General features: G+C 50.6%; 1 protein-coding gene across 6 annotated transcripts in view; it reads left to right on the forward strand.

Annotated features, from left to right (window-relative positions):
- Positions 1 to 17,052, forward strand: part of CLEC16A (C-type lectin domain containing 16A) — a 234,658-nt gene that overhangs the window by 86,072 nt on the left and 131,534 nt on the right. For all 6 annotated transcript variants that reach the window (XM_070779669.1, XM_070779667.1, XM_019987685.2 and 3 more), the window contains exons 13-15: positions 10,590 to 10,712; positions 14,008 to 14,117; positions 14,909 to 14,953. In XM_070779669.1, the coding sequence (XP_070635770.1) occupies positions 10,590 to 10,712; positions 14,008 to 14,117; positions 14,909 to 14,953 (278 nt within the window). The remainder of the gene's footprint in view (positions 1 to 10,589; positions 10,713 to 14,007; positions 14,118 to 14,908; positions 14,954 to 17,052) is intronic.

Genomic DNA, 17,052 nt, shown 5'->3' on the forward strand with positions numbered 1-17,052 from the left:
CAAGGTTGAAACTGCCATGACCTTTAGCTCTTTTCCTGCTTTGATCCCAGCATTTAGTCATCAAGTGTTGTCATCTCTCCCTCTTTGGCCTGTCTGATCAGCAGAATGTAACTGAGCACAGTTCAATGGCTGGATCTAGGCTTGGTGCCGGTGGGAAGGACCAAGGGCAGGAGAGCAGGCGAGATCCTGAGTCTGCCTCTCCAGTAGCTTTAGCACAGCCTTCCGGAGGAGTCAACACACGGCCACTTCATAATCCATCCTCCACAACACTGCCGGGCAGGTCCTTGTAAGACTGTGCTGTCCGTGTCCTTCCCCTGTTAAAAACCTTTGGGGCATTTTTCTCTCCCTTCAACTCCAACCTCCAGTAACCTGCCATTCTGAGTACCTGGATTGCACCCACCATCCTAACTTGATCTGATTCCCCTGACTTCCCACTGCGGACGCTTGGCCCTGGCCCAGGATTCAGACTCTAAGCAGCAATTAACTCTTTCACAGAGATAAACTTGTAGTGACTGTCATGGTACTCTTCAATATTCTTTTGGTTATAAGCCCCTCAAACCACCTCACATTAACAAAAAGAATCTTATGGGAAGGTCCCTGGGACAGCTCATGAGATCCAAGAAGCTGCTGAAAAGCCAAGGAAAGGGCAGGAACCAACCAACTCTGGGGACTTAAGGTAGATGGTGGTTTGGGTCCAGCAGATCTCAGGCAGGGAGTCTGTCTCCATTCCAGTTTCAGATTGGTGGGCAAGAGATCTGATTGTTGCAGGTTGGTGATGGGTCTAACTCTGGAGCAGTCAGTTGTGCCTGAGGGTGGGGTGGGTGGGGTCGGGGTCACACAGCGCCGAGCCGGCCCCAGGGTGTTTCAGCTCTGTGTCTGGGACTGTTCCCGGAGAAGGGAACTTCTCTGGAAGCTTGGCAGCCACCCCATCAGTGCCAACTCACCTACCTGTTCTTGGCTAGGCTTCTACCTTCTTGTATCCGTCTGTGTCTTTTCCTGCTGTTTTCTCTGCCCTGACATCACCACCTATTGAAATTATGTTTATCCTGGAAGTTTTCTCTGAGCCCTTCAGGTGATACTCACTGTGGGTTAGTGTCCTCTAGTATGGCAGGCACGTTTTACACTTTGCTGGATGTGATTTGCTAAAACTTGGTGAAGAAGTTTTGCGGCTATGTTTCTGAGTGTTACTGGCCTGTGGTCTCCCTGTAATTCTCTTGTTTTGTTTGCTTATGTTCACCTTATGGAATGAATGGGGAAATAGTCCCTCCTCCTGAATTTCCTGGACCAGTTTTTGTAGAGCTGGTCTATTTCTTCCTTTACTATTTGATGAAATTCACCAGTGAAGCCATCTGGGCTTGGAGTTTTCTTTGAGAAAAGGTTTTAAAGTACTCAATTTCCTTAGTAGATATAGAGCTATTAGAGCTTATTTATTTCTTCTACACAAGTTTTGGTAGCTTGTATCTTTCCAGGAATTTGTCATTTCATCTAAACTATTGAATTTACTGGCACAGATTTTTTCTTTTACTATGTTCCTTTATTATTCTCTTAATGTCTGTTGGATCTATAGTGATCCCCCTTTCAATTCATGGTATTAATTGTTTAGGTCTTCATTTTTTTTTTTTTTTCCTATCAATTTGGCTAGAAATTTATCAATTTTATATTAATTTTATTGGTACTCTCAAAGAACTTTCTTTTGGTTTCACTGACTTCTCTATGGTTTTTCTGTTTTATATTTTGTTAATTTTTGTTTTTTATTTTTGACCTTCAGCTGCTTACTTCAAATTTACTGTTTTTGTAGTTTCTTATGATGGAAATTTAGATCATTGATTACAAGATACAAATCATTACAAGATGAGCAACCAAAAAGTTTGCTCACGTTATTCCTCTTTAGTCATATCCTCCCCATATCAGTCATTGATTTTTAAACCATACTTTTTTGATAAAATGAAAGTTTAATGCTGTATATGTCTCTCTAAGCACTGCTTTAGCTTCCTGCAATAAGTTTTGATATATGCAGTTTAATTTTTATTCAGTTTAAAATATTTTACAATTTCTCTTCCAATTTCTTTTTTGTCTAAATTCTACCATCTGTGCAATTTCTCATCATGTTTCTGTTATTTTCTTTGGTTTGATTTTTAGGTTATATTTTCTTTTTTTTCCTTTTCATGCTTGGTATTTTTTGATTGGTTGACAGTTGGTATGAATTTTATGTTGTTGGGTACTGAATTCTTTCTCCCTTTCAGTATTTTTGGGCTTTGTCCTGGGACATGGTGAGTTACTTGGAATCCATGAGATCTTTCTTGAGGCTTGCTTTTAAGCCTTGGTAGTGCTAGTCCAGAACAGCCTTTAGTCTCAGGCTCATTTGGCCCCATATGGAGGCTGTCCGCTTCCGAGAACTCTGCTTGATAAGCTACGATTAGGTGGCTCATCCTTGCAGGCTGGTGGGAATGTGAGTTCTTCTCAGCCCTGGGTGAGCTCCAGGGGTTGTTCCACCCTCCTTCTCCCAGTAGGCCTTTGCCTTTGCTCACCTGCATGCCGCGGGGCAGAACTGAGCCGAAGCCTTGGAAGGAAGCCCCTGCAGGTCCCTGCGCCTCTCCCTTCTCTTCTCCTCTCTCCCATCAGTTCTGGTCACTTGCCTCTCTGAACTGCAGACTCTGCCTTCTCACCTCAGAGCGACCACGGGCTTCGTCCGGCTTCTGTGAGTCTGTGCTGAGGCCTGGAAGCTTTCCACCCGGTGACCTGGCGCAACCCCGGCCCACTGCCTTTGTCTCTTCCCTCTCGGTTCCCCTCCTGTGTTGCACACTGTCTCGTCCTGTGTGTCGTAACCACTGTCTTATATAGTTTGCCAGCTCTTCTAGTTGCTTGAGTGAGGTGGGTACATCCAATCCCTCTTGTCCGGAAGCTGTAACATTTAAACAAGAAAGTTTTATTGAGGTATAATTGATAAACAGTGAACTGCACATTTTTAAAGTGTGCAGTTTGATGAGCTTTGACACACGTGTTCACCCATGAAACCATCATTGCAGTCAAGTCAGTGTACATACCCATCACTCCAAACGTTCTCTCTGCCCTTTGTCACCCCTCTCCCTAGGCAGCTCTGAGTTGCTCCCTGTCATTATAGCTTAGTCTGCACTTTCTAGAATTTTATATAAATAAGATCGTGCAGCGTGTCCTCTTTTTTGGTCTGACTTCTTTCAGTTTGCGTGATTGTTTTGAGATTCGTTCTTGCAGTTGTGTGCCTCAGTGGTCCCTTTCTTCTTACTTTTGAGTCATATTCCCCTGTGTGAATGTACCAGTTTGTTTACCTGTCTGTCTGTTAAAGGACATTTGGTTCATTTCCAGTTTTTGACCATTACAAACAAATCTGCCACGAACATTGCTATATAAGTCTCTGGACACGTATTTGCATTTTTTTCCTTGGGTAAATACTGAGGAGTGAAATGACTGAATGATATGACAGGTGTGTGTGTGTTTGTTTTTCAGAGACTGCCATGCTGTCTTCCAAAGCAGCTGTGTGATCTTACCTCCCACCATCAGTGCACGAGTGTGCCATTGGCCTCATACCCTCACCAGTGGTTGGCATGGCCACCTTTTTATTTTTAGTCATTTTAATGGATACCTGTAGTGGTGTCTTTTTGTGATTTTAATTTCCATTTCCCTAACAACTAATGGGGCTTTGCAGGTGGCGCTAGTGATAAAGAACCCACCTGCCAGTGTAGGAGACCTAAGAGACGCAGGTTCAATCCCTGGGTTGGGAAGATCCCCTGGAGGAGGGCATGTATTCTTGCTTGGAGAGAGAATCCCGTGGACAGAGGAGCCTAGCAGGCTACAGTCCGTGGGGACACAGACACAACCGAAGTGACTTAACACACAAACACACAAGCTTAATGATGTCGAACAGCTTTTTAAGTGCTGAGTCTACCGTCTTCTTTGGTAAAGTATCTTTTCATATCCTTTGCCCATGTTTTAAGGAATTGGCCACATTCTTACTGTTGAGTTTTGAGAGTTCTTTTTATCCTAGATACAAGTCCTTCATCAGCTGTGTGTTGCAAAGATTTCCTCCCAGTCGGTGGCTGGTCTTCTTTTCTTCACAATACCTTTAGAAGAGCAGAACTTAATTTCCATGAAGTTCCCACAGCACTTCTTTGTACTGCTTTTGCTCTGTATGTTTTCTCTCCCATTCTGGAACGACTGGGCCTCTGAAAGCAGAGGCCGTGTCTCTCTTGACAGCCTCCTGCACTACACAGTACTGAGTACTCAGCTCAGCGCCTGGCACCCGGCCAGTGCTCTGCCCGAAGTTTCTGACTGACCACCTCTGAACCGTGTGGCAGCTCCCCCGCACCGCTCTCTTGCTGGCGGCCCGCACTCAGGGCCTCCGCAGGGAAACTGCTGTTGGGGAGTGGGTGAGGGGTGCCCAGTTCCAGGGGGGGCCGGGGGCACAAGGACAGACTTCTTATAGGGGGGCTGGCTTTGCTGACGGGCTTCCTTCTAGGAGCCCCAACGTGTGCTGTGAAATGGAAAAGCAGAGGCTTACACACCACCCTCCTTCCTTGATGTGGACGGAGAGATGATCCTGGTGAGGAGCCCACCTACCTCTCTTGGCATCTTCCTAAAAGAGTGGGACTCTATATTCGAGGGAATTTAATTCCTCCTTCCATTTCCTGCTAATGCTTTCCTTTTATTTACTCATTCACCCTTCTGACAAGTATTTCTGAAGCCATTCTTAGATGCCAGGCGCTGTGGTTAATATTGAGAACCCAGTGGCGTAGCAAACAGAGATGTTCTTGGAGGCGAGTGTGGCTGCTGTGGAGGGAGCAAGGCAAGGGTGGTGGAGGTGAAGGCAGCGTGGCGGCTGTGATTTGCGAGTGTGGAGAAAGCCAAGGGTGTGGGGTCGCCTGCTTGGGTGGTCTGGGGAGGCTTCTCTGAGGAACAGACATCAGAGCTGAGGCCTGAGAATGGGAAAGAGCCAGCCCCGCAAAGCTCTAGGGCAAGAATGCTCTGGGCAAAGGGAATGGCAGGTGCAAAGGCCCTGGGGTGGAAAAGATCTTACAGGTTTGAGTAACAGAAAGCAGTTCAAGGTGAGGCTGGCTAGGTGGGCAGGGACCAGATCATGGAGAATCTTAAAGGCTGGGAGAAGGAATTTAGAATTTATTCCAATTGCAGTGAGAAACACCTAGAGGATTTTTTAAGTAGAAGAGTGACATAAACAGATGGAAATTTTGGGGAGAGTACCCTGGCTGCTGGATGGAGAGTGAGTCAGTGGAGGGTGAGGGGTGAGGTGTGTCGGGGAAAGCTGGGAGGCTGGTTAGGAAGCTGTTGCGGTAGTCCAGGCGGGAATAACGTAGATTGAATTATGGCACATTGGCTGTGGAGATGGAGACAACTGGAAGGTTTTAACGATATATTTTGGAGTTAGAGCCAGGACAAGCTCATGGTCTGGATGTGGGGGCTGAGTGAGAGGGACATGAGGGCAGCTTTATGCGGCCATTCACTAAGATGGGGAGCTTTGTTTTGGGTGGGAGGGGGCACCACAGGAGGAGTCTGGGTGCTGCCCAGGGCCCTGCCTCCTGCCGCTGTGTGACCAGTGGTAGCAAATCCAGAACCAGCAAGGGTGGGCTCTTGAGCAGGTTTGGAGAGGAATCTGGGGTGTTAGTTCAGCACCCAGAGGCCCAGGTACCTGGGGCACCCCCAGGAGAAACTGCCTCGGTGGGGCCAGGGGACTGTACCTGGTTTCTGCTCCAGCCTGGCCTGGAGGCACATGGCTGCCTTTGGCGGGGGCTGTTTGGTGGCAGCTGGTTTCTGCTCCAGCCTGGCCTGGAGGCACATGGCTGCCTTTGGCGGGGGCTGTTTGGTGGCAGCTGGTTTCTGCTCCAGCCTGGCCTGGAGGCACATGGCTGCCTTTGGCAGGGGCTGTTTGGTGGCAGTGGGAGGGCTGGGTGTGTGGGTGGGTGATGTTTTGGTTAGGCAGCAGGTTAGCTGCACTTAACCTTCAGCCTCTCTTTTCCAGATCCATGCCCTCTCAGCAGGGCCCCTAATGAAATGGCCTCTTTCCGATAGATTTTTCATCATAGGACAATTTTAACATAAAAGCAATGTTAATAAAAACTAAATGTTAGCTCAGGCCTTCCAGTAAATCATAATAGATTAGATGCTGCACCAAAATGAATATCGCGCAGTGGAAAGGGTTGACCGGTTGGAGGGAGGCGCTCGTTGTGAGTCAGTAGGGCCAGTAATGAACTCTGGTTCCTGTCTGTAATAGCAGATTCAGTCCTCTGTCCTTTGTCAAGTCTGCAGGGCCCTGGCCCCAGGGGTCGGGGGGAGGGGGAGGGGAGTTTTGCAGCTTTGTCTTTTTAAAGGTTCCCCCACTCTGCCCACCACCATTTATCATTGTTTAGAAGAAGGATCTTGGGCTTTCGTTTTGCTGAGAGGTTGCTTGGAACAAGGATGAGAGGTATGAGAAAGGCTGAAAGATAATAGAAGGCTTTCACCCTGCAGAAAACTGGCAAAATATCATTCTGGATCTCGACTGACACATAATCAGAACTGGAAGTACATTGGAAATCAGCCCAACATCTGGTTAGCTTTCGAAATAGTTGGTCTATAGTTTTCCAAAGCTGGCAATGCTTGCATGACTCTAGCCAAAGAGAGAGAGAAAAGAGCTTTTTGACTGTGACTTTTACCTGGCATTATTGTGCAGATTTGTCTGTCCACTTCTTTTTATGTTACTTCGGCCTGGGTCTGTTCCACCCCTGTCCTGAATGGGGGCTTCCAGTGAGGAGAAAGAATCCAGAAGCCAGAACTCAGGGGAAAACTTAGGAGCTGGTCACTGACATCACGGAACCTCGCCCTTCCCTTCTCTTTGGGCTTCTTTGAGTGAGTTAGCTGGGAGTTGGGCCCCGCCTGCCCCTAGCCCCGTGCTTGTTGGGTGGGAGCGATGGCAGGGGAGACTGTTCTGACTCACTGGCGAGCAGGTTCGCTCTGACCCGGCAGGGAGGGAGCGAGGAAGCGCGTGGTCTGCTGGAATCTGGACGTGCGAGCGCGGCTCCCCAGGCCACGTGAAGTGCATCTGGGTTTCTCTGGAATTTGTCTGTCACTCGGCACTTAAGGGCTGAATCAAATAGGACCATATGTTATCTACAGTGTTTATTTCGGTCAGAGGGAAATGACTAGCAAAGGAACTAGAGCCGGTTTGCAACAAAACCTGCTTCTCAGTGACTGGAAACCTGTGTGTGTGTGTAAACCTGTGTGTGTGTGTGTGTGTGTGTGTGTGTGTGTGTGTGTGTGTGTGTGTGTGTGTGTGCCTGTCTATCCATTCATCTGTACACACGCTTGTTCCCTTGCATATCTTTGTCATATGATCAAGTTGACCTTGTTCATTCACAGCTGTCAGCCACTGTTTTATTAGGACCCAGAAGAATGTCTTAGAGACCGAGGTGGGAGAAAGAGAGAGGTGGGGAGGGAATAAGGCGCCTGGCCCAGCAGGAACTTTGGGGGAAGATCAGAGATGCCCAGAGGGGCTGTGTACAAAGCTTTGTCACGTGTTGTGTGATGTGAGCCTGCTCTCTGCTTCATCTTGACTGATGGTAAAATCTACCACACAGAATGACTTGCCACATGGAGTCTGTTTGGGGGAAAGGGCCGGAAGCAGGAAGATCACCTTGAGTGGGGAGACAGAGACCACTCCAGAGTTGGCTGGAGCACAAACACTTCCTGTCACCAGCTAGCTGCCGCCCGAGGGGTCCTGGCAGCCAAGCCTTGCCGGTCCCTCCTGCCAGAGTCGGCCACATCACTTCCGCCCACAGCCCCTGGCCCTGCTCTCCCTGAGCTCTGCCGCACTCCCTGCCCTGCCCCTGGGCCTGGCACGACCTGGTCGTCCCTGAGCTGCTCACCCTTCAGAATCCAGTCCAAGCTGCTCGTCCCCTGCGCTGCCCCCAGACAGCGCAGCATGCCTTCTTTGGGCCTTCTGAAATAGCTCGACGTTAGCTTGGTTAGGTTGTTTTCCGATCTTTTCTTTCCTCTTACAGTACAGCTGATACAGAACTCCATTAAGCCACATTCAAAGTAAAAATTCCTATCAGCATGTGGTGATGCCAAGTCACCATTGAGCATGGGTCCTGACAGTAAGCCTGGGGTGCGCAGTTTCTGTGATCATTTCCATTGAACAAGGAGACTGTGGGTCAAGGAGCTTAACCATCAAAACAGAGGAACCCGGTGTGGCAGGAGCCCAGGGGGAGAGGGAGCCGGGCAGGGAGGAGCACTGCCTTGCAGGCGGGCGGTGGCTGTCATCAGCCCATAGCAGGCCCCTCGCACGCTGGTGCTGCCGGCGGCTCTGCAGGTGGGGGGTGCTGCCCCTACCCCATCTGGATCCTGTCCACCTGGGGAATTATCCTGGTTCTGACTCTTCCTCTAACGTGCTCTCTGACCCTGGGGACACGACTTATCCCTGGGCCTTAATTTCCTCCCTAAAGGAAGAGGGTGCATTGGAATCTGGTCCTCTGAAGCCAGGATGTGTTTCAGTCCCCGGGGTTCCCCGCCTCCCAGAGAGTGGGGCTGAGGAAGGTCAGGATAACCTTGGCAGGTTTCTCTTCCTGTTGAGAGAAGATTTTGCCACAGATTTTCTCATTTTTGACAAATCCTAAGGGAGTCGGGGCAATAATGGGAAAGATAAAAATGGAATGCATCCTGGAAATGCAAGAGCTGGTCCGAGTCCGGGTGTCACTGGCCCTGCCGGCTGCCCCCACGTTCCCCGGGGAACCAGCAGCCGGTTCCGTCTGCCATCTTTGAAGTGGGATGGCAGATGGTGGGGTCACGGAGCTGGGTGATGCCCCGGACAGGCCAAGGAGCCATTTTTTTTTTCCGCAGAACCACTGACTGACAGTTTCCAGAGGGCCAGGAAGGAAAGAGTAGAGAGAGATTCACATGGTGTTGACATCTCTGGAGGAAAATAAAAAAACAACAAACGACAGAAAGATTTAGTCGATGTCCCTCCTGCCGTTTAATAAACCAGAACGTTTCAGAGTTAAGACATTTAGCATTAAGATGGGATACCGAACCAACAAATTCAATTTTCATCGCAATCAAATTTTTTTGATGAAGCCACGTCGGTGCGGTCATAAGAGAGGGAGCTGCCCACCTCCAGCCCTCGGGCCTCCCCTACTCGTGTTATCTCCTTGGCATGACTTAGCCTCCGGTTCTGATCTGGAAGGAATTCAATAAAGCAAGATATATTGTTATGGTTTATTACGTCAACGTGTGAGCGTGGGAGTCACTTAGAATCCAGACGATCAGCTCTTCACTGCTATCCTCCGCTATTTTGTCAAGGTTCTAAATGAAGCGTCATGTGGGACTCAAGGGGCCGTATTTCAAGAGTTCCCAGAAGTGCCACCTTCCCCCCTTTTGTAGAATAACAGGAAAAGACGTGCTTCAGGCACAAACAGTCCTTCCCAGCTCCCTGAGCATGGAGCAAGTGAAAGGTTTGTTTCTGGGAGCTTTTCTGCGGGTGTAGTTTTCTTGCAGAGCCACGCTAGACAAGAGGCTTTGCATCACCTCTTGTCCCTCACTCGGCCTGCCGATGTGGCCCCAGCGAGTCGTCCTGTCACCCCAGCCCCCAGGTCCTGCTTTAGGAAAAGTGGCGCTAAGTTCAGTTAGATTGAGCGTGTCATCTGCTTCCCACCTCCTCTTCCCGTCTTGTCTTTCATCTTTGAAACGCAGTTATTAATAGATTTCACTGGAAGAAAAGTGATCCCTCTGTGCCTTAAACACAGATCCACTCTGTCGGTTTTGTCCTATCTGCGCCTTTCTATGGGCACCTTTCTGCCGCCTGTGTGCTCGCCCCTTGGGGGCCCAGCTCACCAGTTTGGTGTTAAGAACTGGAGGTGCGATCGTTGGGCAGGACTGCAGGTTCCTTTGTGTCTGGTCTGTTCCCCCACCCCCACTGTGGGACGTGTCTCACACAGCAGTGGCCTCGGGGGTTTGCAGACCAGCCCCGAAAAGACAGTGAAGCCCAAGTTGCTCCTCTCCTACCCACTTCCCAACACCCTCCCTCCCAATTGTGCCCAGAAGCACGTCACCGGTCAGGCTAGTGTGACCTCAACAGCTATCACGTACCTGCCCGTCAGCCTTTTTAACAGAGTGGGCCTTAGTCTACAGTGAGCAGCCAGTCCACATTGTTTGGCTGAAACACGAAAGCCTTGTTGCTGTCAGCATTGCAGCCATCCCGGTTTCCCATTTATAAGTAGTGATGGAAACTGTATGCTTTAGGGGCTTCCCTGGTGGTCCAGTGCTTAGGACTCTGCACTTTCACTGCCAGGGGCCCGGGTTCAATCCCTGGTTGGAAAACTAAGGTCCCACAAGCTGCATGGCGGGGCTAAAACAGAAAGAAAGAAAGTGTATGCTTTAATAATACATTTGCTTAAGTTCCAGTTACAGAAAACTCTAAGGTAAGTCATAGCACAGGCAGTACCTGGTCGCGGCAGCAGTCAGGAAGGTGGACGGTGGACAGCCAAGATTGAGGAAGCTAAGTTCGAAGGGACCTTCCGGGACAAGGTAAGGTGGCTGTGCTGACAGCCGGCCCCTTCTCTCTGTTCCAGGCATGGATCCTGAGAAACTCGAGCGAATCCAGCTTCCAGTGCCCACTGCAGCCGAGAAAACCACTTACAACCACCTCCTGGCTGAAAGACTCATCAGAATCATGAACAATGCGGCCCAGCCAGGTGCCCGGGCATGCGGGTGGTTCCCGGGGGTGGGGGAATTGCAGGGACCAAGCCCCACACCAGCCCCAGGAGCCCCGGCCGTGCCGGGAATCCAGGCGAAGCTCAGCCGCTCCCCTGCCGCACACACACCTTGGGCCCCCCGGACCCTCCCGTCCAGCCTTGTCTTCATCCTGGGGCCTCCTCCTCTTCCCGTCCCCCGTGGTGTTTGTGCCAGACTCTCCCTGTCTTCTCCTCCCATACTCACTTCTGCTTTGGTCGGTTGTGCCAGTGTCTGCAGCCCTCCTCTCAGGGTGGCCGAGGCCACATTTAAGCATGAACATTTGAACAGGGACTAGGCTGAAAGGGTGAGCGAAAGGGAAGGCTGGAAGGTGGGGTTGGGTGCTGTTGATAATATGTGCCCGGTGTCAGCCTAGTTCTGAGGCCTTGGCCAGTGCAGACCTGCAGCCACAGCAAGGGCTGGGAAGAGCAGGTGGAATGAAGTAGCGCAGCAGTCCTCACCTGGGGGCAGCGTTGTCCCCAGGGGACAGTGTCCAGAGACGCTCTTGGTTGTCACAGCTTGGAGACAGGTGCTACTAGCATTCTGTAGGCAGAGGCCAGGGTGCTGCTCAACACCCTACGGTGCACAGGGCAGCCCCAAAACAAAGGATTGTCCAGCCCTAAATGTCGATGGTGCCACGGTTGAGAGACCCTGACTGCAAGGCAGGAAAAAAGATCATCAGGGTGTGAGTGAGAGCCCAGGAAAGGGCCCGACGGAGATGCTGCCTGGTGGGGAGAGAACCACTGAGCTGAGCTAGCAGGAGCAGTCCAGGCAGTGGGCTCAGGAAGGTAGGGGGCCAGGAATGTAGTTGCAGGTGAGGGCCTCAGAAGTCAAGGGGAGTGGTGGTCAGAGCACAGCGTGACTGCTGGGGAGTGACCGCAAGGGCTTGGAGAGCCAGGTCCACAGCCTAAAGGGTGATGTCAGGGTATCGGTAAACCCAACAGCTGTTTATTTAGCAGCTCCTGTATTCCAGCCTCTGTGTGCAAGTGATGAGGGTACAGGATGAGGAAGTAGGGGACATGAAGACCCTATCCTCTGTGAAGTCCCGACAGTCTGGGGTCCATGTGGAGATGGGATCTAAGCCTCAGAGCAGGGTCAAGGCCAGAAGTAACTCTGTGGGGCTCATAGATCTTTTTAAAGTCACAGAAGAGAGAGGCGTATCTGGGACTGAGGCCAGGGCCACTGTCCATCTCTGGAGGTGACATACAGGGGAGCCGGCTCTGGAGCCTGGCCCAGGCCCCATGTGGGGAGAAGAGGTCCCGGAGGAGGGTGTTTTGAATGACAAGAAAGATGTGGTCACTTGGGACCAAGGGACGCTCAGTGGGGCCGGTTTCTACTGAAGGTCCAGGTGGAGGAGGCAGAGCATGGTCCTGAGAATGGTGGCCCAGGGCCAGTTGGCAGGAGTGGCGGGAGCCAGATGTGGCGTGGTGACGGGGAGGCAGAATGTGGCCTGGGTGCTAGGGAGGACCCTCCAGGGACGGGAGGGTCATCAGCCCTCCTGAGGACAGTGTGTAGCGCTGCCTGGATTTCTGAAGAGAATACACTGGGGCAGCTCAGAGGGACAATCTGGAAGCTTCGCTGGAGAGACAGACCCTTGGGAGGAATAGCAGCAACTCGCCAGGAGCTCACAAAGGAAGAAGGGTCCTAGTGGAGCATCACGGTCTGCTTCCCCAGAGGCAGCAGGAGGGGTGTTTCTGACCTGGCCCACAGGGTGGTTGGGAGCCAGGCTGTGCTCCAGAGAACACCAGCACTCAGCGGAGGCCAGGCAGGTGGGTGCTGCTGGGCCAGGGCGGGCAGAGTGGCCCAGCCAAGACCGATCAGCCTCTGCCTGGGCTGGGTTTGTATTGTGCTTCGGAAGGCCTAGTTTTTCTTGTATGTTACCTGCTCAGTTTTGGGCAAATGGATTTCTATTCTCACCTATCTTCCTCCTCTCCCCCACAACCCCTGACACAGGAGGCATAAAGCCGGGCAGGGAGGTGTGCAGCCATGTGTCTGCCTTGAGTGTTTCCCCAGTGGCCCATCCTGGTCCCCACTGTTCCCGGAGAGCCCCCCTTTCCTGGCCCCTCCTATGTGAAGGCCCTTCCCCATTAAAGACCTAGGGGGAGTTTGCTGAGAGCGGGATGCCCTTCAGTCAGGCGGTCACGGGTGCTTCCAGGGATGATGCCAGGTGTGGGTTTTGGCATCCAGAACACCTGAGTCCGCCATGGCCCACATGAGTGAGGCTGGGAACCTGCCCCTTCCCGTCTCCAAACCTCAGGCTGCAGAGCACCCACTGCAGTGGGGCTTTAGAGAGGCTCCTTGAGGAGCCCGGCTCCCAGCTCATAGCAGGACAGCAGGCTGTGTTAGTCAAGACTCGGCTGCAGTTGACAGGAGCCCAGCTCAGACTCACTGAGACAATACAGACAAGTCTGCTGGCCTGTGTGACTTCGAGTCTGCTGGGCTCTGGCCGTAGGCACAGTGGACCCGGGACCCACACAGTGTTGGCAAGCTCATCTGCGGGCTCTGCAACCTTCTGTGTTGGCCAGTTAACTGCCTGCCTCTCCCGCCTCCCCTTTCTCTGTCAGGCTCTAGACTTGCTGTAAGAGAGACGCTGAGTGGTGGAAGGCAGGACTCGGGGCTTAGGTTGTAGAACACAGGAGTGTGAAAATGTGGGCATGGTGGCCACTGTGGGGCCCATCACTGTCCCTGTCTGCAGCTCAGCACGGGGAGCGGGTCTGGAGCGCAGGGGTTCCAGCGAGTTGTGGAATCGAGCCTCACTGGCTGTGACTGGCTCCCTTGCTGGTCCTCTGTGCGGGCACTGTGACCAGGGGCCTGGATGGCCCCACCCAGCCTGGGGGCTGTGCCCCCCACCCCGAGGCAGGGAGAGCAGGATAGCCCCACCCACATCCCATGACCACGAGTGGGGCTGTTGACTCTCCAAAGGAAAGAGGGGTTCTGGTCCCTGAAGGAGGGGAAGGACCACTGGACAAGCAAAGCGACCACAGACAGCCACTTTCTAGGTCTCTAGTAATCAGTTACCCATTTTTCCTGCCTCCTTCTCCCCCATAAGAGGGCTTGGGGAGCGTTTGGCACAGGCAGTTTTGATGGGAACTTTCAACTGTAGTTGATTGGGAAGGGGATTAGCATGTGGCAGTTCCCTCTGTGTCCCCACGGGATGTGGGGGGCCTGTCGGCTGACCTGCTGGTCTCCAAGTCCGGAAGGAAGGAGACTGACTGCACATAAGGGTGTGGGCATGGCTAACCCGAGTGTGCCCTGCAGACGGCAAGATCCGCTTGGCGACACTGGAGCTGAGCTGTCTGCTCCTCAAGCAGCAAGTCGTGACCAGCACAGGCTGCATCATAAAGGACGTGCACCTGGCCTGCCTGGAGGTGAGGCCCGTTCCTGCCGCGCCAGGCCCACGGTGTGGGAGGTCGCAGGGAAGCCCCTGCGTCCAGGTCGTAGCTGGGCCCGGGTGTGCGAGGCACCAGCAGGAGGAAGACGGGCCACAGACGCCCTGCCGACCCCCTGCCCACTTGTACCCACGGACCTGCCCTTCCACTGAGATGGCCCCAAGCAGCCCACTTAATTAGCGAATTTTAGCAGTTTCTCTTGTAAGTGTTTGGCTCTGTATTTGTCTCCAGGATTTTTTTCTTTTTATATTTTGGAAGTTGTATTCATGTACAGACACATGTTTATTCATTTATGGTTTATCGTGCTACTGCGTACACTCATGTTTTAAATAGCGTTTGTTGTTTTCCCTCTTATTTTTCATGTTTGTTTTAGAAAGTTTAGAAAAGTACAGAGGGGTAAAAAGTAACAATAGTTGATGCTTGGTGTGTGTCTTTCCAGCTACACATATACCCTCACACACACGTTCACAAGTGAATTTTTCTGTTTAAAAGAGCGGAGTCATCACAGCCGTATTTTATTAATAGAACCCATTTCCCTCACAGAACTGCACGTCAACAGCTCTCCAAGTCATCAGGTTGAATCATTTGTCCTTCACCCAGTTTTATTTTGAGCTCCTTCTCCACCACCCCCATGAAGAACCACTTTATGGATTAAGATTATTAGCCCAGCATCTGTCTTCTATAGACTCAGCTTTCAGAATCCGTGGCCTGCCCCAACTCACTCACCTCCGTGAGACCTGCCCCCTCATGCCTTCCCTCTCTTTTAACAGGGAGCCCGAGAAGAAAGCGTCCACCTGGTGCGGCATTTCTATAAGGTAAATTGCCGGAGCTCGGGGGACAGCAGTGTGTGTCGTAGAAACAGGACTGTCGTGTCTTCAGTCCTTTCTTACACCCTCTGGGTCCTGAGTAAAAATGTACCATTCTGTCTGCTCCGCCACAGTGGTCTCTGTGCTATTCTGCTCACGCTGTCTTATCAGCACAACTTTTGAGGACTCACCCCTAGTGTGGGATTGTTTATTTATCAATTATATATGAGTTTTTTTATTGATGAATTTACATATAAACCATTAATTATATACAGATACTCATACGACTAAATTATACGTAGGAACTTTTGTGTTCGTGAATTATATGTGCTTACCACGGCAACTCACACCAGTATTCTTGCCTGGAGAATCCCATGGACAAGAGAGCCTGGCAGGCCATGGGGTCCATGGGGTCACAAAGAGTTGGACACAACTGAAGTGACTTAGCATGCACGCATGCATAGGTATAAAATTACTGAATTACATATGAATTTATAAACTGTATGCATGTGTATTGTTTATATATATGTACAGGCAAACCTCAGAGATACTTTGAATTTGATTCCAAACCACCACAAAACAGCAAATACCACAATAGAGTCAAGCAAATGTTTTGGTTTCCCACTGCTAATCAAAGTTATGCTTACACTGTACCGTAAGTGAGCGATAGCATGGTGTCTAAAAAATGTGTTTCTGTTGTTCGGTCACTAAGCCATGTCTGACTGTGATCCCATGAACTGCAGCACACCAGGCTTCCCTGTCCTTCACTGTCTGCTGGAGTGTGTTCAGATTCCTGTCCATTGAGTTGGTAATGCTATTGAATCATCTTATCCTCTGTCATCCCCTTCTCCTCCTGCCCTCAATGTTTCCCAGCGTCAGGGTCTTTTCTAATGAGTCGGCTCTTCACATGAGGTGGCCAAAGTATTGGAGCTTCAGCATCAGTCCTTCCACTGAATATTCAGGGTTGATTGCCTTTGGGATTGTACATACCTTAATTAAAAATAATTTTATTGTTAGGATTTCCTCAATGGTCCAGTGTTTAAGAATCCACTTTCCAATGCAGAGGACGAGTATTTGATTCCTGGCTGGGAACTAAGATCGAGTCTACGTAGCAGGGGACAGCTCAGCCTGCACGCCTCAGCTAAGGAAAGCTCAAGCTGCAGCAAAGGCCTAGTGCTGCCTTAAAAGAGAAAACTTTATTGCTAAAACATGCAGTCATTGGATGGCCAGCATTTGCCACAGACCTTCAGTTTGTTTAGAAAAAATGCAGTATCTTTGAAACAGTAACTTCAGTTCAGTTCAGTCGCTCAGTCATGTCCAACTCTTTGCGACCCCATGGACTGCAGCACGCCAGGCTTCCCTGTCCATCACCAACTCTCGGAGCTTGCTCAAATTCATGTCCATCGAGTCGGTGATGCCATCCAACCATCTCATTCTCTGTTGTCCCCTTCTCCTCCTGCCTTCAAACTTTCCCAGCATCAGGATCTTTTCCAGTGAGTCAATTCTTTGCATCAGGTGGCCAAAATATTGGAGTTTCAGCTTCAGTAAAGCAAAGCTCAATAAAATGAAGTGTGCCTCTGTGCTGAGAAACCTCACACAGGCTCTAAATGTTTCTCATGAATTTAGTGAGAATTGATAAAGCGCCCCCATGACCTTCAGTATCTGGAAAATGTGTAGGTTCAGTTTCCAGGGGATTCACTTTAAGATACAGCCTTGTGGTGACTTTGTTTCCCTCTTTTCTTAAGGGTAAGGTGGACTTAGGCAGGGCTCATCATTGTCAGTACTGGTTCATCCATATGTCAGACAGCCCTGGTAGTTTTCTGATATTTTGGCCTCCACATCAGCTCTCTCTGGATCCAGTGAGTGGCGGTTTTCCCTCGTAATCTGACTGATGAAGAGATCCTCCGAGGAGGAGGAAAGGCGTCAGCACTGCCGTTTTCTGGTTCACTTGTGCTCTCATTCACTGTACTCTCTTTAAACGGCTGTTACCTGTATACATAGATACCCGCGAGTCTTTTTCCTTGCAAGAAACTTTTTCAGCCACTGTCCATTACTGTCAGTGTTTGTTGAGATAAAACCAGGTCACATAATCTGGAAATGCCCCTTGT

This window comes from Bos indicus, chromosome 25, assembly GCF_029378745.1.
Source record: "Bos indicus isolate NIAB-ARS_2022 breed Sahiwal x Tharparkar chromosome 25, NIAB-ARS_B.indTharparkar_mat_pri_1.0, whole genome shotgun sequence".
NCBI classification, from domain to species: Eukaryota; Metazoa; Chordata; class Mammalia; order Artiodactyla; family Bovidae; genus Bos; species Bos indicus.